Below are 27,080 nucleotides of genomic sequence, written 5' to 3'. Positions count from 1 at the left end.
AATTTCAGGATGTGGGAGGACATGTCCCCATCCCCAGTGAAAGTTGCGCCCCTGGCACTGTAATATGGTGTGGTGTCTGGCAGTTCGAGACTAGGTCTTCAGCCAACTCATTTATTTGGCTAGAGAGAGAACTTCAGCTGCTTTTGATTGGCAGCTGATGTAGCGGCCAAGCTAGCCATCCAAACCATACACTTCAACAACAGCTGAAGAGAGTAAACAATGGGTTGACCTGTAGTAGTGTATGGCTACAGTCATGTGCTGTACAGTCTTCCCAAACATCTCCAAAACTAGCAGTGCTAACAAGCATTTCCCACAATGATAGGTACAGGGGAAACAATAGATGTTACCTTTAGCAGATATGTCCTTGTCAGCTCCCGCGGAGCGAGCGATCATCTCCTCTCCACGCTGCTTGAGCGTGTCGTAGGAAGGCTGCAGTTTCTCCAGGTCCACGGACACAGCCTTGTTCTCTGTGATCTGCTCCCTGATCTTCTCCACCTCCACAGAAATGGAGGGAGGCTGACGCAGGCGCTCAGCAATCCGCTCCAGGGACTCCAGCATGGGCTCGATCTTGTCATGGAACTAGGGGGAGAGAGGAACATGGTCAAACTGGCTGTGTGGGTCTAAACATTCTACATTTAATTATCAAATTAAGTACTTAAGTATTTATCCAAAGCACTTTTATTTAGTGAAATAATAAGGGTTAAGAGACTCAATCAATTAGCCACTAGAACAAGCAATCTACTACATCAATGCTCATTACATGCTCCTGGAAGGACTTACAAACAACTAACCCTAATTTATTTTCAAAGTCAAAATCAATCAACCTAGAACAACAGGGCCATTGTCTACTTTAATATAGAGATGCAACCCTGTTGAACCCAACTGACTCTGCAGGTGAAATCCATTCTCTCTGAACCAGACGTGCCCTGCTGCTACCATTGGTATTTTTGTCCTGTTTTCAAAGGAAGGATATGAATAATGTTTCCTTTCCCTCTAAGGACTTTTATAATTCCGTTTCAGCTTCAGATTTCATTAGAGCGATGTCATTATTTTGGCAGGTCATCAAACAATCCCATTGCAAAAACTTTTAAAAACATCCTTTTATCCCCAACATAAGCCATCTTAAGACCAATGTCAAACTCACATACTTGTGCGTCCATTTTACCTGTATAAACAAAGGATATATAAAAACTAAATAAAATAAGTGAAAGTATGTTACCTGTGTGGATTTGGAGATGGCCTCATCCAATGTGGCAGCCCTCTGTTTGACATCAGCCTTGAGCTGGGCGTACAGCAGGTCTGTGGCTGTGTACTTCTCCCTGATGGGGATCCCCTCCACAGGACTCAGCTCTAGAAGCTGGGGACCAGTCTTGTTCATCTTGTCGATGTGGGGCTTGTGCTCTGCAATCAGCTCTCGCATTTGCTGTGGTGGATATATGACATTGTCAGTTAGAGAAACACAAAAACACTGTGTTTTTCCCTAAAGCTTTGTAACACTCTAATGATCCTTTGTTTATTTCCTTCAGTGGTGTTAAGATAATCTTAGTGTGAAACTCACCCCTGATTTCACAAACAATATTAGAAAATCCATTGGCACAGAGACAACTAGCTAATAGACTTTAAGTTGGGCTCACCCTGAGCTCCTCCTGTTGCTGTCGGAGAGCTTCGTACTCAATGGCCAGCAGTGGGAGCTGGCTGAAGCTGGTGCGGGTCTCCTGGAGCCAGGGCCACAGCTCCTCGTAAGTCTCCCAGAACTGGCTGGCCAGAGACTGGGCTCGCTCCAGCTGCAGGCAGCGCTCCGAGTTCAGCTGACTTACCACACCGTACTTCTCCAGGAGGGCTTGGATCTTGACCTTCAAAAAACAGAACATAAAAGAACTTGATGTTGATGTATGCTTCTTAGAAAAAAAAGCAAGGCAGCTGCACATGCCGGTGCAATTCATTTATCATTTAGACGGCAAGCTGCCTTCCTCAGGGTTTCTGACAGAAATCTCTATCAAAGGCCCATATGCTACGTTCATGGATGCACAAGGTTACTCTGGAGGTATTCTACCAACAACAGATGGATGTTAGGACTTCATTCCATTCTAGGACTTTTCTACCTTCAAGGCTTGCTTTTCATCCTCATCCTTGCTGTTCATGATGGCCTGGCCTGTTTTCACAATGTCATCCACAGCATCCTTGTGTCTCATGATGTCCATGGAGAAACCCTGGTCAATCAGAGGAGGATGTTTGAATGGTAACTTACACACAGTGAACACACAGCTGCAGCACACATCATTGTTTCCTGGACTTGTTTGTTTGCACGGTGGTGGTGGCGGCTAATGTCTCTACAGGCATATATACAGATACACAGTACAGGTACATGACAGACAGACTGACCTTCTGGGCCTGGAGCTGTGCTGTGGTCTGGTCCTGTTCCAGCCTGATCTCCCCCAATGACAACATCTTCCTCTCTGCTTCAGTAAGCCAGGCCAGCAAATTGTCAGCTGCTTGTTCAAACTGCACAGAAAACATCCCACCATGAATGGTACAATAGGCCTAATTAAAGGTAGATTGAGCAATATGATGTCATTATACACAGCGGGGCAACTTCCTGTTCCCAATGTGGGTATGCCTCAAGGGGGAGCATAAATTGTGAAGAACTAATACAGGCAGTCCTGGTAGATTTAAATTCTATTGTTGTTCATGCCTGTAAGCAGGAAGTTCCCCTGCTGAATATAATAATGAAATGTTGCTTTATTTTATCTTAAAATATATACAAATAAATAAAATAATATCTGTTTTTGGGACGTAAAATCCAGTCATGAGTTTGACAATTCATTGACGACCATGCAACATTATACCCTACTTTCTTAGGTGTCTGCACTACAATACAATTTTTAATGAGCAAATAATAAGATGCAAATGTAATCATCCTCTATAACAGTTCCCAGTGTTTAATGAACAATAATGACAGAAAACAAAGCTCCCTAGAGGCCAAAAAGAGGCTAAACAAGGGAGGATTTAGTGCTGAAAGCAGATGGGATTAAGACTATAATAGCCCCAATCACCCAGAACAGAAATTAGCATTCTGGTCAGCGGATCCCTTTGTTAAACTCATTTGAATGGCTGTGTTCCCATTTAGTATGTTATGTCTGTTCCTCTGTTTACAGTGGCCTACTGTAATGAGTGGTTGTTTTACTATACCTGCTGTGATTTCAGTATGGCGGCGTTGATCTGCTCCACATGCTGTGTGATGGTGTCACTCGCGGCCTTGTATCGGTCGTTGTCCTCTGTCACCAGCTTGTCCAGGCCCTCCCGGGCCCTCCATGGGACCAGCTCCAGCAGAGAGCTGCTCACCTCGTTCAGTTTGTCCACCTGGGGCTTGTGATCCATGGCTTCTTTCAGCAATGCCTGGGTAACACAAAGGGCCATACAGCAGTGAGCACCAATCTATCTCTCCATGCACTGTGTTTAAAAGTTATGTAATATGGCTGTCGTAATTCTATCCTGATGTTACAGAATATTCCAAGTAATACCTTTTTGCTTGGAATACCGTAATACCAAATGACAGATTAAAACTAACAGAGGTCATATGGCAAGTCCACATATCTGACATCCCCTCAACTACAAAAAAACCAAGCAATACATATACAGAAACCTAATAACTTAGTGTTATTAACTGCTTCCCCCGACAAAGTGTCAAACAAAACAGGACTATCATTACCTTCTGCCTGTCTTGTGCCTGGATGAGCTGCTCTCCTACAGGCTCCTGAGCAGCGAAGGCGGTGAGCTCAGCCTCAACATTCTCCAGCCAGGAGCTGAGGTCTTCGTGGATGTGCTGAAGCTTGGAGGCCAGGGTCAGGGCCTGGTCCAGGGTCTTAGACACGTTACCACTCATGGAGTTGATTTCAGCGTATCTCGTCTTTATCCCGTCCAACTTGCCTTGGATGACAACCACCTCATCGCCTACAGAAGTAAAAAGAAGATACATTAATTCAGATGAATCATTCTGAAGTGTTTTCATTCAAATTATAGGTGTAGTATTCAACATATCGTCTCACCTGTTGTTTGTTTCAGCAGCTCCAATCCATTGGAAATGGCTTGATCAACATTCTGCTTTCTCAACTCAATGTCTTCATGTAGGGCCTGGACAAGACACAAAACATTAGCAACAACTCATCTGACTTAAACAGCATTGGGAACCAAGAAATAATTTGATTTTTTTCACACAAACTAAACTTAACACGAAACTGAAAGTAACAAAGTAGTTAGATGTAACTTAAAATTACTTAGAAACGATGTAAAGAGATAAAGGATGAATTAATGTTAGGCCTGAGGAGGAGTGTGATGGTAGTAGTACCAGTTGTTCTGCACACTGCTTTTCAAGAACGTCCGTCTTGTAGTCTTTGACGGACACTTCGCTCAGCGTAGTGTGCACTTCGTTGAGCCAGTTCATGAGGGCCACCTCGTCCTCTCCAAAGAGCTGGGCATTGGCCAGAGCCTGCTGCAGCATCTCAGCCTTCCTCCTACAGCGCTCCTGCAGCTCTATGTAACTGGCTTGGGTGGAGTCCAGCTTAGACTGCACCAGCTCCTTATCGTCCACTGAGCTAACCGGCTTGAGCATCTGACCCAGGCTGATGGACTGAACCAGGTCTTTACTGTGACCCATTATCTCCTCCTCTAAGGCCTGACCACATCACCACCACACATGGAACACACACCAGGGGGATGAACAAAAAAAACACACACACAAACACAGTTGGGGGGGGGGGGGGGGAATGAATACTGAACCAATAAGAAACTTAAAATTACAAACAAAAACTGAATGCAAATGCTGATAAAACAGGGCAACACAACAAATCATGAGAAACCGAAAACAAAGGATGGGCGACTGAAGTAACATCAATGCCTGAAACATGAAGTATCTTACCTTGTGCTGGGAGATTTGCACTTCCAGCTTGGTAGTCTGTGTGCCGATGGGTTCAGATTTGGCCAAGCGTTTCTCTGTGGCAGAGAGCCACTCAGACAGAGGCTCCAGTGTCTCATGGAACTTCTGAGCCACAACTAGAATGCTCTTCAGCTGTTTGTGCCTACATTACCCAGCATGCCAAGAGAGAACAGAAGAGGGACAGATGAATAATGAGACAGGTTTACTCCCTCAACTAAAGTCTGGCCTGGATGCCAAGATACTGGGTGCCAAGATAATTGTCTCCTCAAAGACCTCTGGCGCCCAGTCTCCAGATAACACAATTGAATAATTATACCTAACAACTGTCACTTACGGATGGCGGGGGAGGGTCAATTAATTCTGTCTTTAGGGAACTTATCCAGAACGCAACACCTCATTTGGCTGTATAGTCCAACCCTTTACATGAACCCTTTACACGTGGTAGAATTGGACTATATTGATAGGTTTAAATTAAAATGTTTCTTCCAGAAGAAATATGAAAGACATATGCATAAGCATGGTAGCGATTGAAAGGGAAGAGTTTGGAAATGATGGGGGAATGATTAGACTAAAGGTGAGGACACAACAGTTCATCTGACACAATAATGAATCCAAACATTACACTGTTGATTTTATGTGCATTTTACATTTACTGTACCTTTCGCAGCATTAGTTGATAACAAAATCAGAAAATACCCTGGATACATTTAGTAACATGATAGAATATTCCTGGAAAATGTGGGGTAGGTGCAACATAAGACAAAAAAATACTTGGGTTTGAGTGAGAGGACTAGCTGTTGTCTTCAAGTGGACATGAACCTCTCCAAAGTGTGCACAGTTCCTAAGTAATTTCAATGAACTTTTATGACTCAAAGAAGAGTCTTCACCTATAAGGCCTGCTTCCCCCCATCACACAATTACTGTTGTTGTTTACGCAATCCAAAAACAGCCCATTATAAATTGCAATCGGGGTCAGGTGGGCATAATTTGAAAGCTTGTTCTATTGACAACATGACTAGCTAAGCTATAAAATATGATCTTACAGCGTACGGCTTTCACGGGGCAATTCAGAGAGACAAATTGTAATTTTGGTGCGCATAGAAAGGATTCATGCGTGCATTCAGGTTTGTGACTCCACTGCAAACTTTCTTCAGAATAGGCAATTCAGAACTACCCAGGGTATGACGTCATGTCCTGTAACTGTACTTCAAACATTGTACTCATAAACAGTGACACTGTACTGTATATGACATGAGTTTTATGAAATGGAAATGCGAAGTGCACATTTGGACTCACAGGTGTTTGGCTTGTATGATGTCAAAGCTGTATTTATTATATTCGTCAACGTCTCATCTTTCAAAACACATCGAGTCCTCTTAATTTACATTTCCCTCACTCAGAAAACAAAAAATGTGCAGAAGTTGCCCAATTAGCGGGAGGGATGGGAGCAACTTCTTGTCGCGTGCTGTGCTTAAGTTCTAAATGTGTGTCAGTCAGAACCCACACAGCGCTGTGAAGAGCAGAGCCTGAGCTCTGACGTCATTAATAGCAAGGTTTCCCAAACTTGGTCCTGGGGCCCCTCCCTGGGTACACATTTTGTTTTTTGCCCGAGCACTACACAGCTGCTTCAAATAATGAAAGCTTGATGAGGAGTTGGTAATTTGAATCAGCTGTGTGGTGTTAGGAGGGCCAGGACCAAGTTTGGGAAACCCTGATTATAGCACAGCCACTGTACAGCCACTGCGTTCCAATTTAGGTGCTTATCAGTGCCCACATCTGCCATTTTCAACCTGTATACAGGTACGAGTGTCAAGGGCTACGACTGAGGAAAGGGATGGCATTTCCGTAGCAAAAATCCAATCAGCACATTTTCCACAATGAATCAGAACTATAATATTAATTTCATTTGCAAACACTTTTCTTACATACATCTCTCAGGGAAGTGTTGGTTGTGCAGACAGACCTGTTCTCAGCCTTCTTCAGCAAAGCGTCCCACCTCTGCCCCAGGCACTCAATCTCCTTCCCCACCTTCTCCTTTTCCACAAACTCTGCTCCCAGGTCCACAACCTTCCCCCCTTCCTTCTTAATCAGCTCCACCGTAGGCCTACGGTCATCGAGCAGCCTCTGGAGGAGCTGTCCAGGACAAATAAAGGTGAAGAAGTTATGAGGTTCAACATGCGCCGAGCACAATTATTGCTTACAGTGCATTATAGGGAAATGATCCACGCTCTAGAATGACCTTCAAGCCAATCAGAAAGGAGTATTCAACAATGCCATGGTATTATAAAGTTTAATTCAACAGAATCTTTAGGATAGCCCCAAATAATGCTCCACAATGGACGCCAATAAAAATGATAAATGGCTGAATCAGTAAAGCCTACATGGACTCTCTGAATAGGTTTTAATGTAGGTGTAAATTAGCAGCTACTGATGTTGTAAGTGTGTAAGCAGTTCACTTTTGGCTTACTATCTGCTCCTGGATTTGTGCCTTGACGACTTTGAACTCAGCAGAGGGAGGTTTCTGATTGGACACCAGCTCCTCCGTGTCCGTCAGCCAGCTGAGCAGGGACTCCAGAGCATCCTGGAACCTCCCACAATGCAATAGGGCCTCGTGCAGCTGCGCTGACCGCTCAGCAATCTATGGAAGACCATTTAAATGTAGGCATCACATGTATTACGATATAGGCGGTAAGTATTATGGCCAAGTAAAACTCAGTCTCAGTAACTAATTATAGCTATAAAAACATTAAGCAAGAACCACATGGGAGTATTATTCATCAAACGTGTCTAAAGTTTGACCTCTTTCACCTATGTAAAAAGCAATAAGGCTAGAGTGTGAAGTAGATTAATAACCCAAAGACAGGCTAACCTTTTTGCTGAGTGTGTTCCATCGAGTGTTGCCATCCTCCAGGTCATGTTCAAGGCCCTTGGTGCTGGTACCTTTGGCGGCGTTCTGGATCAGGCCCTGGCCCAGCCAGTTGATGTCTTGCAACTGGGTCTGTAGTGGATCAACCTCCTCTTTCTGGAATACCTGTGGCCAGAGATAATACAATACATTGTGTATTATCAGACGCAGAACAACTTAGACCGGATGAGAGATAATTATTTCTCTCAATAAGACAGATGATGTCAGAGGTTCATAAGGGCAAGACTTCAATAAAGACAAAACAAGAGATGTTTGATGTTGCTTTTAAAGAAATATTCCTACCCTACGTTTTAAGAGAGCTCTCGGGAATGAGACGTTGCTTTCATTGTGTTATCCAAGGGTGTTATCCAAATTGGACTGAATAAGGTCCTTGATTCATGCCATACTTTTACATTTTCAAATGTGTATTAAGAAAGATAAGACATTCCGATTGTTTACACAAATCCAGCCATTGGCAAGATATTTAAAACATGTCAGATATCTCTGTTTGCCCTCCTGATAAACACGCGTCAGTTCATTGACATGTATTGGTTATTTGTGAGCCATGCATTACCCATAAAACAAAACAAAGAGAGTCAAAATGGATTATCAGCTATGCAGTTTGACTGTCTACAATTAACAATAATGTTTCAAAAATGCAGCTGAGCATTACAACATGTTTCGCCAGTCCCTGAAGAGTGATTGTATAGACAGGCTGCTGGCCTAGGCCACAGAGCTGGCATAACAACAACCTCTTTCTGACTGGTCAGCACTGCAGCTTCTAGAAAGGAAAGCACGGCAATTAGTTGGAGCACAGCTGTGCAGCATCACACCAGACAGACTCACAGGCCAGGCTGGCGTACTAAACCCAATTCAGACCTAATGTAATCTGATAAACAAGACTAGCATCCCAGGAAACACTAATCAAAAGTGCCGTATTTATTTGGCCCAGTTGAAGGTAGAATCCACCCTGCAATGCTGGAGTTGGAGGAGACTATTTTGGGGTACCTGGGGGGAGGAGAAGCCCATGAGGTCAATTTCGGAGCATGCGGCTATAGCAGTTAACAGGCTCTCGATCTCGTCGTCCCCTATTTCTTGGTACGACCGTGGCTCACTGCCATTGGCCAAGCAGGCCTCCCTTTCCACTGACAGCAGGAAGTCCTCCAGGTCCTCCATGCTGTATTTCCGCGGTTCTATAGCTCCGTGGTGTTGCAAGTCAAACGGTTTAACACCCATATTTTGTCTACACTCTGGCCGCGGCCCAGAACCCACATAGGGCTCCGGCTGTGTGACAACCACGCTGACCAACTCACAGTCTGACTGGGAGGACATGTCCTCTAGCAGCTCGGCGGTGGGGAGCTCATCATAGCTCGTTAGCGTCCTGGAGACACCATTTTGAACCCTACTGGCTGATCTCGAGGACCTCCTGCCAGTCGAATCCCTACTGTTTGATCTTGAGGAGCGCCTGCCTGTGGAGTCCCTGTATTCCCCATTAGTGATGGTCAACACTGTTTCACTCAAGTCTGTCACACAGGTGTCATTCCCCTCCTGGGACTCCTGTACAGGGTTGTTGCTCTGTCCTGGGTTGTACAGTTCCCTGGGTATGTTGTCCCTGACTGGGGAGAAGGGGAACTCGTCCTGCCCTGAGCTGTGGGAGCAGCTTGGTTTTATCTCCCCAGATACGTGCATGGCCTCGGAGGAGGAGAGGCTCCTGGTGCCTGGGCGTGGTTTCCTGGAGGCCCGGTGGGAGCGGCGCTCCCTCTCTGCGGTGGGGCTGCACAGGCCTGAGTCCTCCTCTGATGTCAGGGAGTTGGTGACACTCCGTCCCCTCCTGCCACGGGTAAAACCATGGCTCGACCTATCCAGTCCGTCTGAACAGAGGGTGCCACTGCGACTGGCGTACTCCCCTATGTTAGTGGGAGCGAATGTCCTCCAGGATCGCCGATGGTGCGGGCGCTCCTTCTTCTCCCCTCCCTGCCCCAGACGAGTCTTAGGGAGTACCGTTCCCGCTCCCCTGATGATGTCACCATTCAGTTTCAGGCCATCAAAGACAGCACACTCCAGTCTAGCTGCCTCGCGAGTGCGGAGCTCAAAGGCACTGGAGGAGGTGAGGACTCCGTTGCCACACAGGCTGCTCATGTCCAGGGTGCGGTGTGTGTAGGGTAGGGTGCCAGTGAAGTGCCTGGAAGCCAGGCTACCCTTTGAGCCACAATCAATCTGCTCATTGAGACGGACAGTGTCATAGATGGATCTCTGGGGAACGTAGCAGTCATCAATGTTTAGGTCCTCCTCCTCCCCTTTTCCCACACAGGAGGGGTTCTGGCGGAGGCAGTCTGGTCTGCTAAGAGGTTTCCCCATCTTAAATCTAACTGCACTGACTCAGAGATAATAAAATAATACTAATGTGGTCTGAGGTACAGTATATGTTGTTTCAGTGCAAATATTTGCTGCTAAAGCAACAAGCCAAAAAATACTACTAAAAGTGCATGTTCAATATTCACTTTTTTAATTTACTTAATTTGCTATATCAAAACCAAGTTCTTATAAAATAAATAAATTAACAATTCACAATAATTGGTGCAATTACTTAGACAAATTCAAAATATATAAAACAGACCTAATAATCGTCATAATCCAAACAGTAAAAATAATGGACCTCAATAACACTAAAGCAACATATCACCCTCACTCAGAAAGTGCACCGGCTGTACAATCAGTATCTGGAACCGTCCAATCCGTTCATTGAGTCACCTATCCTCAAAGAATTCCCTACTTGGTGCTGTCCTCCCCATTGTTAAAACGTCATTAGAATTGTTCTCCCTTAAAAGTGGTTATTTTATCCCTTAAATCCCGCTGGTATCCATGTAGGCGGTGGGAGAGCTTCAGTGCAAAGTGGCATATCCTGATACAAATCCACAGGACTCTATGAAAACAAAGGGCGAGAAGAGCCGGTGCTCCTGGATAAACAAAAATGCCTGCCCTGCCTCTCTGGTGGTTCGCCCTGCAATGACAGACAGACACCCTCCTGGCAGAGAGGCTGCAGGCCCCGCCCCCGCTAGCTCATTATTCAGGCAACATCTGCCACAGAGGGCTGCTCCGGCACATGTTGATTGGTCGGACGCTTGACCCTTTTTTTCTCTAATTCTCCCCTTCTATCTCCACAGTCCATATGACTTAACTTCTTAGTCATCTTCTGTGTCCTGGCACCATCACTCTCACTCTCTCTCTGACTGAGGGGATGGGAGAGGATGGGGGGAACACACAACAAGCAACTAGCTTTCCTCCTCTGAAGGAAGAAAACATTTAATCACACCAGACCAACAGGCAGCGGCAGCTCCCACTTTGGTGACATCACGCTGGGCTGAAATAGATCTCTATGTTTTCCCTTTTTTTCTGTTCCTTCTCTGTTGTTTTCCTGTGGATGGTTGCTGTGGACCCTGCAGATATTCTTAATTACTCTGGAATGCTGAGGGAGGCACAGGTCCCAGGTAATTTAACACCCACAGCTCTGCCAAATCCATGGCATGGTGTGTCTTTTTTATGGCGAGTGACCCGGGTCGTGTGAGAGAAGAAAGGAGGAATGAGAGAGAGGGATAATGAGAGGAATTCATTTTGTGTGCAGCACAGAAGGCTGACAACAGAAAGGAGTTGAACCATCCCAACTCCTTCCACCACCATGACCCCTTCCCACAATGAGAGGAGGAAAAAGGAGGAAGTCTGGCAGAGATAAATAAGCAGTTAAATAGATCTGTTGGGTTTAGAGAAAGGATATTCAGCAGCTGAATCCCACATCATTTTGACAAAATCCAGGCGTTGAATTAAGGGAGGGCAAAGTGTTCCTCTTTTCGTCCTCCTTTTCCTGCACCAAGGCTGTTTCCGTTATCCTTGCCCACACTAACTGGTTTGGCATTAGGAATGTGATTTTAGTAAACTGGGGGTTTTGATTTCCGAATTAGAAAAATGTGTCATCATGAGATTGATTTATTCACTAATGCCCATTCCAACCAACATAGGATACACCTTAACCAATCAAAATGACTCAAATATCTCCCTCGAAACCTATAGAGCACTTACACATAACTCTTATTACAATGCATGTGAGTAAAGTTATTCACAAGAACAGGCTATTCAGACCAAAGGTTGCAGAAGGGCCACATTTCTTTGTGACATCTTCTGCAGAAAAATCCCTTTCAACAGAACTACTCATCAGTCACTCCCAACAATGGGTGTGAATGAAACGAAAACCATTATAAAGGACTAGACAAAGAATTCAATGAGACAAATTCAAAAGCTTCTCTTGATTGTGTACAAGTGCACTCCTAGTGCATACAGGAACAAAATAATCTCTTAGGTGTCTTAGGTGAATCACAATCCCAAAACCCCAAACACAGGAAAAATGCAATGTGTCACCATGAAAAGTGATCTGCCAATCCTAGCAAAAACAATGTGTTACAAACTCAGATCCTTCTGGTACATTTCTGGTGTCATGTTCCACCTTGGGGAGAGTGATTTGATCTGAGTGTATCATCATTGGGGTAAGTGAGCAAGCTGGGCTACACGATGGGGTCTCCCCAACGGCCCTTTTCCCCTCATCAACTTCAGTGAGAGGAATATCTATGATTAATGAGAGAGAAATTCCTTTTAGGTTCATAGGAGACACTGATGTAACGTCTGAGTAGAAACTTTAAAAATACGCCCCAACACATCCCACCTCCCCAACCCCCAGCAGGTTTTGTCACTGAGCTGAGCTCACACTAACTATCACGAAGGACTACATACACCACATCCTTCCCAGCAAACCTTCCAGATCCCCTAACTACAACAACAATAAGAGTGAAACACTGGACTCGGGAGGGGAGGCTCTTACAAACCGTGACCTAAAATGGTAACGCAACAAAATGAGTTCACTTATTGCTGCCATTTAATGTTTATTTCTTTCACAACAGCTGCCAATGAAACCCCAAAATAGACCAAGTACCAGATCTACGAATAAACCAAGCAGGATTATTATAGACCACATGAAACCCCTATTCACACTGCAGACATCCCATTACGTTCGGTCTCGGTCTGTGTCCACAGGTTTCCGAGCATCAAAACAGGTTTTTAGACACCAATTAGGAAATACCTTGTGCTGTAATGGAATTAAGTAGGGTTCTTTTTGGGATTCCTTATTTTCAGGGAACTTTTCTCAGAGAGAGTAGCTAGCGGCCTGAATGAGAACAATGGTGATTTTCCGCTAGCAGCTGACGTGTCTGTGTGCAGGCCTACCCAACGAGACTTAGAGATGGGACAATGTGAGGGTGATAAGGTGAGCACAACCAGCAGGGAACACGTTGCTCAGCAACAGCTGGTAGTAGTCAATATTATAGGATGGTTCATGGTTACCAATCAAACCCTCTTAAAAAACCCTATCAGAGCCCAGCTAAAATTGGCTTTTCATTTATCTGCATGTCCAGCTCTTATATTTAGCCTCACAATGAAGTGTTTTACCATTTTCTTTACAGGAGAACCAAGGCTACACGTAGAACACAAACAATTTGACATTAACAGTTGCATTAATGAGTTTTATTGATAAATGTCAACAACAAAAAATATGGTTTGCCAAAGCAAAAACCTGATAAAAATGTATTTATACGGGGCCTCCCGAGTGGCGTTGTCACGATCGTCGTATTGATGCATGATTTTTAATAAAGGACGGAAAAACACGAAGTACACTAACAAACAAACAAACTAACAAGACAACCGTGACTGCTATCAAACGACTGTGCTAACATGCAACAACAATAACCCACGAACCACATTACAAAACAGGCTACCTAAATATGGTTCCCAATCAGAGACAACGACAAACACCTGCCACTGATTGAGAACCATATCAGGCCAAAACACATAGAAACAGACTAACTAGACATGCAACTTAGAATGCCCGCTCATATCACACCCTGCCCGCTCATATCACACCCTGACCAAACAACAAAACATAGAAACAAACAACGCAAATAATGGTCAGAGTGTGACAGGCGTAGTGGTCTAAGGCACTGCATCGCAGTGCTTGAGGCATCACTACAGACCCGGTTTCAATCCCAGTTTCAATTTTGTTTTATTTATATGAATGCTGTGAGTACAGAAATTGTTTGCTCACCAGGAAATGAATATCCAACTAGTCAGTGACAACTGTGTGAAGTTTGTGACAGAATCTATGTGAATGTATTACAGTATTATAGACACTATGTCCCGGGATATCCTATGATTTTCTATGTAGAAGAACGACATTTGTGTAGCTTGTGAGTGTCATAGAGCAAAACATGTTACATGTGTGTTTTCGTGAGAGTCTCAACTTCTCATAGATAGATTTTAATGGCGTGTAGCTCAAACCATTCAGATTCTACAGACCTGGCCCGGGCACCTTGGGGATCCACCCTTGTCTCTCAAACCCTGCACTAGCTCAGTCCCCGTTAACCACACAGTCTCATGGTTGGTATCTACAGATGAAATAGACGAATCCAATGGAACAACCCAGACGTCTGTAGCTCAAAAACACAATGTTTAAAATGGGTTAACTGGCACAAAATTACATTATATATTATTATAATTCCAGCTACCATTCAGAACATTGACTGCAGTTCTACGAGACCTATATTTTCATATAACATTTTAAGGTATTTATCTAAAGGCTGATGTTTGTGAATGTACTTGTGATTAAATAAAAACAACATAACAAAATTTAACAAATTCCTTTGGCCTATATTTTCAAATAGATGTGTAATGCTGTAGTATGAAACATTTGGTTAAAAGTAATGTTTTGATATGATGCTTTCAGACAATAAATCACTTTTTTTTTCTTTCCCAAATCTGAATAGTTAATCCCCTTCCATCAACTCTAACAGCATTTACAGGCTTTTAGAATGCTTTATTATCCCACATCAAGTCATGTTTCATCCACCACTGATATACCAACAAAAGCCTTGATAATATTATGGCACAATTATGCTGTTGTTAGTGTTTCATTTATATTCTCTCATATCTTTCGTATTAAGATAGTGTTTTATAAAATAATTGTTGTTTTATTTCATAGAGAGCATAAAGACGTTTTACACATTCAAGCTAACATCAAAGGAATCTTGATTGAAGGGAGAAAAACTCTGTAAATACAAAAACAATAATGTTGAATGATTAAAAACTCCTAGTAGTGGTAAATGTGTTGGTTGGAGAAGGAGTCTATAGAGTTCAGTATATGTAGGGGAGTGAATATTGCACTGCAGGAATATGGTTTCTGGCTAGTGGTTACTATTCTGGCTCCCTTTCCATTTCTGTAGAATCCAGATATTCCCAATACAGCGTAAGCATGTACTACTAGATGCCTTTATTGTTAACGGCAACGGTATGACATATAGTAACCACCACCTCAAGATGTTCCACAGCTAGAAAAGCAATGCCCTGTATACTCTTAAATTCTACAGGGGAAAGTTCAAGTTCAGGTAGGCTTATACAGCAAAGTCATGCACACCAACGATGAGCATCTAAAACCATCCACAGACAGGCTAACACAAACTTTAAGACTTTTAGTCAGCTCTTTCTAAAGAGGAAGAGCAGATGCTCAAACACCAGTGAATTAGCTGGTAGCGCTGAATAATGAAAAAAAGCTTGTGTTCACTCTTTCATGCCAACGAGTGACCAGGTAAGACCACGGCCATTTTTGTTTATTATTATATATATATATATATATATTGTACTTTTAACCCATTTTTCTCCCCAATTTCGTGGTATCCAATTGCAGATACAGTCTTGTCCCATCGCTGCAACTCCCATACGAACTTGGGAGAGGCGAAACACGACCCCGCCAAGCCGCACTGCTTCCTGACACACTGCCCGCTTAACCCAAAAGCCAGCCACACCAATGTGTCAGAGGAAACACCGTACAGCTGGCGACCGAAGTCAGCGTGCATGCGCACGGCTGCCACAAGGAGTCGCTAGAGTGCGATAGGACAAGGACATCCCAGCCGGCCAAACCCTCCCCTAACCCAGACCACGCTGGGCCAATTGTGCACCGGCTCATGGGTCTCCTGGTCCCGGCTGGCTACTACACATTGAACCTGGATCTGTAGTGACGCCTCTAGCACTGTGATGCAGTGCCTTAGACCACTGCACCACTCGGGAGGCCCCACACTCATTCTTAAAGTGGAGGAGAGGGAGAGGGGAGCAGGAGTCAGGCTGGGTAATGCTCGTTACCCCAGGCCAGTGCAACATAGGACACCCCACTGGTTCTTAGCTGGTTCCTGGGTCGCCCGTCACCCACCCACCACAATGGCATCTGAGCAGGTCAGAGCTCTTTTGTCTGGACCAGATGCTCAGCAACATACTGAAACAGTATTCCCCAGAGGAGGGTCACGCATGTGGCCACCAGGCCCAAAAGAGAATTAGAGAGCCCTGTTGTTTAACTTACAATACCACTGGGGTTAATGCAGCAAAAAGCATCATGCAAAATCCCCATAGGAACTTACTGAATTAAGATAGTGATGTGGATTTATTTCCAGAGATTTCCGTGGAAACTTGAACAGTAGATCAGTAGATTGTGGGTGAAACTGAAATGTTCTAATGGTTTTCTACTGCACTTTGCACTTTGTTTATTGATGCTTTGTGTCTTTACAGTTTATCTGGTTTTAAAGTACTTTTATTTAATATGGTACTTGAACTTGCTGTATGTTTTTAAACTGTTGCAACCAAATTACCCAGTAATGGAATGTTTTGTTGTAGCGAGTTCAGTAAATCAAAATAATATTTTGGTGTAGGTGTAGCTCAAACAGACACTCAAGATCCTATGTTACTCCAGGTGTTATAAGTCTTACTAATGGTTATTTTAGGGTAGTACTGTATGTAAGGATGATATCTTTCTGGCAGGGTAATGTCATCCAGTTGAGTGATGTGGCTGGTGAAAGTGATAGCGCTAGAGTACAATAGTAAAGCATGAGCTGAAATAATATGATACCATAATGTAGCCAATGAGTAAGGCATTCAAAACCACAATTAATCACCATTAGTGGTGGCAACCAAGCTTGATAATACAGTACCAGCCTTTCCATTACATTTACTTTACTGTAAAATGTCAACAAAATGTAATCTTACCTTGAAAGCTTCCAACTGTTGGTTGATGACATCCGTCTCCATGCCAACTGACCCTTGACCCTCCTCCTTGACCTCAGCCCCACCCAGTTTGTTAGTGAACTGCTGTAGCTTGGAGTAAAGCTCATTTAGACGGGTGAGTGTACTCCCCACCTCTTCCTCTCTCCCTTTGGCTCTGTCCATCAGCTTGCCACACTGCTTACTCAGAACATCCAGATCTCTCTTCAGCCCCAGAAGATCTGGGGAGGCCTCAGTTTCCAACATCTTCTTACATCTGTCCTCTCCTCGAGCCGTGTCTGCCATCAGCTCCTGCAGTTTCTCCACAAAGACCTTGATGCCGCCCTGCTGCTCATTCAGAGTGGCCAGTTCGCGGCCCACAGGAGCCATGCTGTCAAGCTCATCATCTAAGTCTGCGAAGCGGGTGAACATCTTGCGGATGTTGGTCTGGAACTGCCCGATGCCCTGCAGCTTGCCCTCCAAGGTGGAGCAAGTCTTCCCTACATCCTTGCTGAGGGAGCCGTACTCTTTCTCCAGGCAGTCGGCCTGAAGGAGGAGGTCTGTCACCCCGTCAGCTTCGGGGACGTCGGCCACGAGGCCCTGGGCAAGGCTCTTCAGGTGCTCCAGCTGTGTGTTGACCCCATCCAGGCTCTTCTGCTGGGCCTTCATGCTGATCAGGTTCTTGTTGCTGTAGGCCTGGACCCCCAGTGATGTGTGGGCATCTAGCTGCTTCTTAGCTCCTGCCAGCTGGCCCTTGGCCTCTTTGTGGGTGTCGTTGAACTCCTTCAGCCTCTGTGAGATCTTGTCCAGAGAATCCCTCTTGTTCTGGACCCTCTCTGTGACCCGGTCCACGCTCTGCCCAATGGCCGCCTTCTCCTCCCTGACGGCCTCAGTGTCTGCATTGGCCACCTCCAGGAGGCTTTCGGCTGCAGTGTTCAGCTGCGCCACCAGGCCTCTGTGTTTGTCCACGTCCTTCTGGATGGCCTTCAGCTGGGAGATTGAGCTCTCCACCTCCGCTGGGTCCACGCTGAGCCTGACGCTACCCTCCCTGACCTCACTCTCCTGGACCCAGGACTGGAGCTTCTCAGCATGCTCGTGATACTTCTGGGCCCTCTGCAGCGCCCCCTGGAGCTTATCCTGGCGCTCGGATGAGCTCTTCTTCACGTCGTCCCAGTTGGAACGCAATGTGGCCAGCTGGCCCTGCAGCGCCACCTTCTCTGCCCCATCTGTGTTCTGGAGTAGGGTCTCCCCCTCCCTGACGATGGTGCTGTATGGTTCCTTATGTTCACTTAGGGCCTTCTGCAGGGTACTGTGCTCTTTCAGGCTTTGCTGAAGGTTCTCCACCTGGGCTGAGACTGCCTGGGGTTTAGACTGCTCCTGGAGCGTCTCATTCATCCACCGCTGGAAGTCTTTGGAGGTCTGGTGGAACTGCTGGGAGCTTGCGAAGGCCGAGTTCAGCTGCTGGATCCGCTTCACTAAAAAATAGCATATACATTAATGTCATTAAGTGGCAGAGGAACAAAGCATACATTTATCATTCAGAATGACAATGTCTACCTCATCATGAAACTCCTTCATTGGCTGTCAAAGTTTCAGACATTAAACCACAGTACAGCCTGAAGCTTCTCGTTAAAGAGAAAAAAACATATCATATAAAAAAAATGAAAGCAAATGAAATCAAAGCCAAACCTGCTTTGTCCTCCAACTGTTTGAAGGGCTTGGTGACCACCTCCAGCTGCCTGGCTAGGTCTGTTTTCAGGTAGTCCTCAGTGACCAGGGCAGAGAGCTCCGAGCAGAGGGTCTCAGCCGCTTTCAGTCTCTTCCTCTCCTCCCTCAGCTGGCCAGAGATGGTGTTAGCCTCTTCCAGCTGCTTCTTCACCACGTCAGGCTGACTGCTAAGGGCCTGCTGGCTGTTGAGCCGGGTCTCCAGTGAGGCGGCGCTCTGGCTCAAGCTCCTCAGCAGATCCTGGAACTGGCCCGTCTTCCCCACGGCCTGGTCGATGAGGCCGGCTCGCTGTCTCAGCTGCCCAGTCAGGCCCTGCCATTTCTGGGTGACGGCGGCCAGTTGGTCCTTCACCACCTTCCCACCAGAGGAGGGGTCCTGCTTGGCTGAGGTGCTCAGGATAGCAGCAGCAGCCTCATTAAGCTGGTCATACTGTGGCTTACGGCTGTCAAACTCGTTCAGGAGGATCTAGGAGGGACAAGTCAATATGACCTTAATAAATAGCAATGTTGGTGTTTAATAATGCATATAATGTGCAAAATGGTTCAACCCTTTTAATCTTAATCATCTTGATTTTGACTAATTCTGGCAAGCCTCATAATTTGGCCTGCAGACAAAACAATGACTGTCTTTAACATTAGCTTACGTGTGAAGTAGGTGACATTGACATTGAACTGTACATGGTGGTAATAATTTCAACACTAACTAATATGTCCCATAGTGAAGTACCTGGACTTGCTGCCTCTGTGTGTTGAGCATGTTGGGGTCCATGGAGAGGGGCCCCAGGACACTGAGCATCATCTCCTTCTCTGAGAGCCACTGGCGGAGCTGTGGCTCAGTGGTCTGGAACACGTCCAGGTTCCTGTTGGACTCCTCCAGGTGCTGCTTCCTGTCCTCCACCGACCCGCTTACATCCGCCCAGGCAGCATCTGAGGAACAAACATCAGTCAGCACAAAACACCCTGGCAACTTGAACTTTGCACAGCCCCTACTGATTAGGTCTTAGCTGTATGAGTCTGCCAAGTCTGTAGGTGTGGGGGAGGCCAGGTATTCTGTCATGAAGCCTTGGAAAAGGGGGAGCGATTGACTGGACTGGACTGACCCCGGGTAAAGCTCTCTGCATTGATGCAGTAGATATTAAAACATTTGGAGACAAACAGATGGGATGCTGCATACTGCATACCTATCTGTGCCAGCATCTGCTTCCATTTGGCTGCTTCAGGAGAGTCCGGGTGTTTCTCAATCAGATGGAGGAGCTTCTCTCTCAGCTTCTGGAGCTGTTCGTGCTTTTGTTTCATGTCCTCCTCAAAGGCCTGAGGAAAAAAGAGATATAGTGCTTGACTAAAACCATCATTCATTTCATTCATTGGCTCTTCATGCACTCTGAAATGCACAGAGTAGAGACAAGAGGCACCTGCCTAAAACATTGGCTTCCCACAGAGCATTTTGCATACCAATAATACTGTGAGATATTTCATATGATACCACTGGATGTACTAAACCACTACTATAATAAGCCATATGCACAACAACTATTACAATGTAGAAACAGTCTATGCAGACCAGGCCTTGGCTGAATCTACCTTCTGTTGCTCCAGTTGTGTTTTCATGGCGTCTTTCTCTGTGGACGCAGAGTTCCAGGATGCTGTTGTCTTCTCCATGTCCTTCAGCCATGTTATCATGGCATCTGTCTCCTTCTGGGCCTCTGCCATCTGCTGCACCAGGCCAGAGAGCTCTGCAGCCCGGTCCTTCAGTAGTTCTCCCAGGCTCTCGTGGCCCTCGTTGATATACGACATGTTCTGCTGTACCACCATCAGCTCTGTGGGTGGTTAGAGGTTAGAGTGTTAGACACCAGCCAGTTTACCTTTTATAACAACAATGACTTGGACAAGGCACTGCTGTAAGCAGTTACAGCACTACTGGAAATGGTCACATCAAAAATGAGTTTGTGAATTTAGTCTGTGAAATTGTTTTGCAGTGTGGTCTAAACACAGCTGGTTTGAAATGGGTTTTCATGCTATTGAAGGTATATTGAAAATAGATTGAAATCGTGTTCTTAATACATTGGAATGTAAAAAGAATGGGACATTTCCAGTAGAGAGAATCAAGGATAAGTACAAGACGAGGCTAAAACAGACCATTTCTACCGAACAAGCCATTAAATGATAAGTTGTTATGATAATGTACAGGTCTGGAACACTGTGTTGATACATTCCTAACATGACACACTGGTAAAGAAAAAGTACCTTTATTGGTTAGGTAGGCATGGTTTCCGGGGTCACCACCGTTAGCAACGGCTGATCGCAAAACAAACAAATACATAAGATCATGCTTATTTGTTAAGTACAAATGTCAAAAGCAAACTAGACTCTATTGGGTTGTCATACAGGAAAAAGATCATTGTATGATCACTGTGGTTACATTGAGATCAGGGTCATGTTCAGTACAGTACAGCGTAGCAAAACGTGTTGCAACAGATAACGGGTATCTGCCGTTTCATTGTTTTCTCATTCCCGAACACAACCATTTCCTTAAAAATATCTCTAACAAACTGCTTTGAGATAATCAAACCTTCTGAAAACATACAGTACCTGACTTGTGTGACATCTTGGTCTTGGCTGTAGATGTGAGAACACTTATGAAGCTACATAGCGCAGATCCTTTGCTATTTATATCTTGGACAGCAGAGCCTTTGGTTGTCCATTCCTCCATTAGAGCCTGAGAAGAGATCAATCAAACCAATAACATAGTTTACACAACACTGTCCCGAATAGGGCTGCAATTTGCATGGCTACATTGAGAGAACACTGAATGACTCTGTCTTGACTGTTTATTGTAAGAAGCAGGGCCAAGCTAAATATATTTGGAGCAATGCAGCATCGAGACTAAAATCTCCTCAAAGGAAACCCTTTCCAATGTCAAGTCCTGATTAATTTCATTTTAAACTGTGATTTTTCGCATGGTACAAACAAATTATTCAATATGCAAATGTATTATTAAGTGTGGAGGGATTTGTGTTTTAATCTTTGATGTTTGACCTATTTACTTATGGTTCGTTACTCTCTTCTTGTCTTTTATCTTTTTTCTGTGACACACTGTACCAGTTCATCTCTGATTGGAAGTTTTTTTCTGGCAGAGAGTCACAGTTATTTAGTGTTTGACTCCCTGACGAGTCCTATGTTAAACACTTCCCATCCTTTTATTACTTTGGCATGGAAACTACTGTGAAATCAGGGAGGACAAAATAGTGATATATCGCACCGCACTCCTCTTACTCCATTACAAAAACACATTAAGTGCCAAACCTGTGACGTGGGTAATATGACAGAAAAACATGAGCGGCAGGTAGCCTAGATGTTCGGCGGTGGAGAAGATCTTCAGGGTAGTAAGTTGGTGGTCTGTTGATATCCCTCTTGTGGTGTGGGGGCTGTGCTTTGGCAAAGTGGGTGGGGTTATATCCTGCCTGGTTGGCCCTGTCCGGGTGTATCATTGGATGAGGCCACAGTGTCGTCGTCCCCCCCCCCCCCCCCCCCCCCCCCCCCCATCTGGTGTCCTGTGTGAATTTAAGTATGCTCCCTCCAATTCCTCTCTCTCCCCTCCGGGAGGACCTGGACCATGCCTCTGGACTACCTGCCCTGATGACTCCTGGCTGTCCCCAGTACACCTGGTCGTGCTGCTGCTCCAGTTTCAACTGTTTTGCCTGCGGCTATGGAACCCTGACCTGTTCACCGGACGTGCTACCTTGTCCCAGACCTGCTTTTTTCGACTCTTCTCTCTCACCTGCTGTCTCGACCTCTGAATGCTCGGCTATGAAAAGCCAACTGACATTTACTCCAGAGGTACTGACCTGTTGCACCCTTTACAACCACTGTGATTATTATTTGACCCTGCTGGTCATCTATGAACGTTTGAACATCTTGAAGAACAATTTGGCCTTAATGGCCATATACTCTTATAATGTCCACCCGGCACAACCATAAGATAACTGGCCACCCCTCAGAGCCTGGTTCCTCTCTAGGTTTCTTCCTAGGTTCCTACCTTTCTAGTGAGTTTTACCTAGCCACTGTGTTCCTACATCTGCATTTTTTGCTGTTTGGGGTTTTAGGCTGGGTTACTGTATAGCACTTTGTGATATCTGCTAATTTAAAAATGGCTTTATAAATAAATAAAATTGCAAAATAAATGTGAGAGCATTGGGCCAGTAACCGAGAGATTGCTGGTTCAAATCCCAGAGCCAACTAGGTGAAAAATAAGCCAATGTGCCCTTGAGCAAAGCACTTAATCATAATTACTCTTGTACATTGCTCTGGATAAGAGCGTCTACTAAATTACTCAACTTAAAAAATGTAACATAAGGCATTCAAGGCCATTTGAAGAACAAGCTCCACATTCACCTGCACCTTTGTAACATAGCTATGCAGTTGTCCTTCTTTGCACTAAGAACAAAGGTAGAACATACCATTTCCATAATGCAAATAAGTAAGGGGGGCTATCTAGTACCAGACCAGTCTGCCTGCTCACTCACATTGACTCTCTGCAGGTCATTCAAAAGACTCTGTTCACTGCTGGTTGGCTGAACCACAGGGACTTTCTCTGTTGTCTCCTCCAGCCACGTCCTGAGAGCTCCGGCTGCATCCCTGAAGTCTCCCAGCTGGTCCTGGCAGGAAGACACCTCCTCCTCTCTGTGTTGTAAAAGGGAGAAGACAACCACAGTCACATCACATTACAGAGACATATCAAATATGCCAAAACATGACTGTCAACTGGCAAGATAAAATAATGATGTTTCTTCTGTGTCAAATGAGAACAAGTATCCCCACAAGTAGATTGTACATGAGGATCAGCAGGTAGCTCTGCTACCGTCATCTTCACGTACTTCTCTTTCACAGTGTCTTTGAAGGCATTGAAGTTGTTGGAGAGGTTGTCAATCTTTCCCTGAATCTGGGCCATGCTTCCCTCTGGACCCATATTGGACAGCTCCTTTGACAGCTTTTGCAGTGTTTCCACATCCTTGGCATGTTCAGCCAACTCAGTGTTAGTGTCCTACAGAAACATTAGAACAGTTAGAACATTTGGAAGATCACTATTGAGCAATGGGTGGTTGAAAATGAGCATTAAATTAACATATTTACCTGCATGAGCTGCGAGAGCTCGTTGACATTTTTCCCTGGCCCGTCTGTTTCGGAGAGGGCCTGTGAGCGCTTGAGCACAAACTGCTGCACCTTGTCCGAGGTCTTCTCGAACTCCTCCACCTTGTCCTTCAGCTGCTCCAGCTGCTCCATTTTCTGCTTGTGCTTGTCACAGGTGTCAGAGAAGCGCTGTGACAGGGCGTCCATTTTGGACTGCAGCAGAGCCGCGGCGGAGGGGTCAGCTGTCTCCACAAATTTCTTCACCTTGGCCTTCATGGCCGAGATGCTACTCTGGCGACTGGAAATATCCTGCTCCAGAGCCTTGAAGAAAAACACAACGGATGACAAATATTTATTTTAGAGACATTTGAATGTTTTTCGATGTTTTTAGAGTTCAGGTTTCATCATCTGTAGAAGATCATAAAGAGACAAATTCCAAATGAATGGTTGAGCCAAAATAACCAGTTACAGTAAGGTGAATATATGGTGAAATGGCTATTTGACTGGTAAAAACAGTGACACAAAGTTAATGTTTACAGTACATACGGCCCCGTTGCTCAGCACATCTCCAATGGCTGCTGAATCCAGAGGGACGTGTCCTTTCTCCTTCACACTCTCCTCTACTCCCTCCATCCAGCTCATCATCTCATCCAGGCCATCCTGGACACTCAGGGAGCGGGTCAGGGTGATCTGAAGCTTCTCATTACGATCACTCACTGACTTGGACAGGTTGTCATACCTTTCCACAATATCATCTGAAAGCAAAGACACAATGTAATGGTTTTAGGGTCAATGCTTAGCACTGGTAAAAGTTCATACCACTTGGAAATGATGAGCAAATCAAGTCAGGGTTTTCACTGTTCTCTTTGTTCGACCTTTCTGCTAAGGTCAAACATATGGAAAATATTACTGTATCATAAATATACAGCACATACAAAAAATACTTTTGAGTCGGCCAAGCGCAATATCATTAGGGACAAGGTAAAACCTTTTTACATTCAGCATCACGCCGTCAAGGGAAATATACTATTCATTCTAACAAAGACATCTACTTTATATACATCTATATATTTCAGGATGTTGTGCATCTCTTATTAAAATAATCATAATTCATGTAAACATTACAGTTTTGGAAACATAGGTTGTCCAAAATAATTGGTCTCTTGGCACCACTACCACCACTAGTTGAGCAACTTACAAACACTATGTACTTTTTAAAAACACTTTTAACATAGACCAGGACCTGGTGTTACCTCATATCCCCGCGATAATGCCTGGCATTACGCCTGGGAAGAAAACACTTACATTTGCTCAAACTGTGGCTCAACTTACCCCAAGGCAAACCATTTTTATTAGCCCACAAGGATCAACTTTCATGCTAGATTTAGGACCTCATATTGACGCTTATAGAGACCCCAACTGATGTATAGAACAATCTCAAAATTTACTTTGGTTAAGATATAAGCATCATGAAACCTCTAGAACAATACATTAATTTGACTTGGTGAAAACAAAATTGGGACCTAACTAGCTTACTTACCACTTTTCCCATGTGGTTTCTTCCTTCACAGACTCTATGATATGATGACCTCTTCCTAAATATTTGGTCAAATTATTACATTTGTGTATGGTGTCCTAGAAACAAGGGATGGCGCAACTTACCACACTCTCCCCTACTACTATTTCACTCCAACAGTCAACTATGATAGGAACCACACATTGGCAGTGGCACTATATTGTCAAGTATTTCATCATTTTTAGAAATAGCATTGGATGAGAATCTACACTTAAGACTGATTACTCACCTACTGTCTCCTGGATCTCGTCCTGATTGGTCAACAGGTCCCCCTCAGCAGTGACCAGAGAGTCAGATGTTTTGCGGAGTGTCTCCACAGCAGTCTGACGACCAGTGGTCTGATTTTGCAGAGCCTGACCATGACAAACACAGGCAGACAGAAGATTAGACAGTCACCATGTCTAACAGACAAACCACACCGCTCCATATAGATATATCAACTCCAGCTATATCTTTATTACAATGCTGTAATTATACAGATTTAAAGCTGGAGACAAATATTTTGTAAAAGCATCTAAAAACAAATAGTGTTATTCAAACACTCAAATACTAGAACTCCACTACTGTAACTTTCCATATACCTGACTGGTTGCACTCAGGGGGAAACGTAGCATTTCCCTGACATAAACTACATTCTTGAGTTTTAGGCGCCACTAATCTTCTATATCTATGAGCCACTGCAATACAACTCCATAGAGAGATGTAATGGAACATGACTTTACTCCCACTCTCTCTCTCTCTACACTACATACTTTTGTTGCAAGCCAGCTTGACTCAGAGAGTACTGCAGGGACATCATCTATTAAAGGATACTAGGCATTCTCTACACCTCTGTCCAGTCCAACTCCAATCGTAACCCCCCCACCCCCGCCTCAAAGGCATACGCAAGAAAATGTACGAATGGTTAGGATATTCATGTCTTGGGGACTGCTTTGAGGTTTGAATTTGGACCTAAAAATAGCAGTGTTGTTTTAAAGTGAGTGGAAACACTGTATATGGAGAGGGAAGTTTGAAGCGGTGTAATGACCTCTAAACCCATTCAGTTCTCAGAGCCGTCAGTGAGTAAACTCTGAAAAAAGGCTGTTCTGTAAACAGCTATTCCTCCACTTGCCCTCCTCTAGCCCGGAGTCTGTTACACTGTGGTAATGTGCTTTGTCTGGATAAAACTCATACTGTTTGGTGAGATTTAATTTTTTTGTCATACCTTGGTGTCCTCCAGCTGTTTCTGTAGGGTTTGAGGGTCGGCAGCAATGGCCTCAGACTGTTGCCTTCTGGCTTCCTCCGCTGAGTTGTTGAGCCACTTCAGGAGACCAGCGGTTGAGTCCTCGTACTTCTTGTACTTGTCCACCACATCTTTGAGGTTGTTGCCGAGCTCATTGCACTGAAAGAAATGAGTTGTGATGTTGATCGCTGTGGTAGTTTATAACTTGGAAATCATGCAGTATTACTGCCTACTCTTTTCTGTATCTCAACCTATAGAAAAGCTGGACAGCAATATATAATAAGAGAGCATTTAATCTGAATTGTTTTTAAGATGAACAGTTACACAAAGTCAACCTTTGCCTCTCAGTATGAGAGTGAACCAGTGTTGTGATACAGAACAATGACTCATTTGCTTTCATTTTGATTAAACAGAAATGCTTCCACCATGTGGTGAGAGAAGGATATTACATCCATTAAAAAAACATTCAATCAGC

General features: G+C 44.6%; 1 protein-coding gene across 5 annotated transcripts in view; it reads right to left on the bottom strand.

Moving 5' to 3' along the window:
- Positions 1-27,080, bottom strand: part of LOC139381091 (dystonin-like) — a 205,819-nt gene that overhangs the window by 41,853 nt on the left and 136,886 nt on the right. For all 5 annotated transcript variants that reach the window (XM_071124343.1, XM_071124348.1, XM_071124347.1 and 2 more), the window contains 26 exons: positions 26,588-26,764; positions 25,613-25,736; positions 24,354-24,562; positions 23,811-24,128; positions 23,555-23,721; positions 23,204-23,360; positions 21,270-21,396; positions 20,925-20,975; positions 20,262-20,497; positions 19,862-19,991; positions 19,408-19,607; positions 18,645-19,146; positions 16,962-18,430; positions 7,803-7,964; positions 7,401-7,571; positions 6,897-7,066; positions 4,916-5,075; positions 4,346-4,672; positions 4,047-4,131; positions 3,710-3,951; positions 3,190-3,396; positions 2,383-2,502; positions 2,103-2,210; positions 1,635-1,853; positions 1,220-1,423; positions 348-579 (listed from right to left, as the gene is read on the bottom strand). In XM_071124343.1, coding sequence (XP_070980444.1) covers positions 348-579; positions 1,220-1,423; positions 1,635-1,853; positions 2,103-2,210; positions 2,383-2,502; positions 3,190-3,396; positions 3,710-3,951; positions 4,047-4,131; positions 4,346-4,672; positions 4,916-5,075; positions 6,897-7,066; positions 7,401-7,571; positions 7,803-7,964; positions 16,962-18,430; positions 18,645-19,146; positions 19,408-19,607; positions 19,862-19,991; positions 20,262-20,497; positions 20,925-20,975; positions 21,270-21,396; positions 23,204-23,360; positions 23,555-23,721; positions 23,811-24,128; positions 24,354-24,562; positions 25,613-25,736; positions 26,588-26,764 — 6,274 coding nt within the window. The remainder of the gene's footprint in view (positions 1-347; positions 580-1,219; positions 1,424-1,634; positions 1,854-2,102; positions 2,211-2,382; positions 2,503-3,189; positions 3,397-3,709; positions 3,952-4,046; positions 4,132-4,345; positions 4,673-4,915; positions 5,076-6,896; positions 7,067-7,400; positions 7,572-7,802; positions 7,965-16,961; positions 18,431-18,644; positions 19,147-19,407; positions 19,608-19,861; positions 19,992-20,261; positions 20,498-20,924; positions 20,976-21,269; positions 21,397-23,203; positions 23,361-23,554; positions 23,722-23,810; positions 24,129-24,353; positions 24,563-25,612; positions 25,737-26,587; positions 26,765-27,080) is intronic.

The sequence above is a fragment of the Oncorhynchus clarkii genome, chromosome 23 (genome assembly GCF_045791955.1).
Source record: "Oncorhynchus clarkii lewisi isolate Uvic-CL-2024 chromosome 23, UVic_Ocla_1.0, whole genome shotgun sequence".
NCBI lineage: Eukaryota > Metazoa > Chordata > Actinopteri > Salmoniformes > Salmonidae > Oncorhynchus > Oncorhynchus clarkii.
Note: the sequence above shows the minus strand (reverse complement) of the source record. Positions and strands in the feature narration are given on the sequence as shown.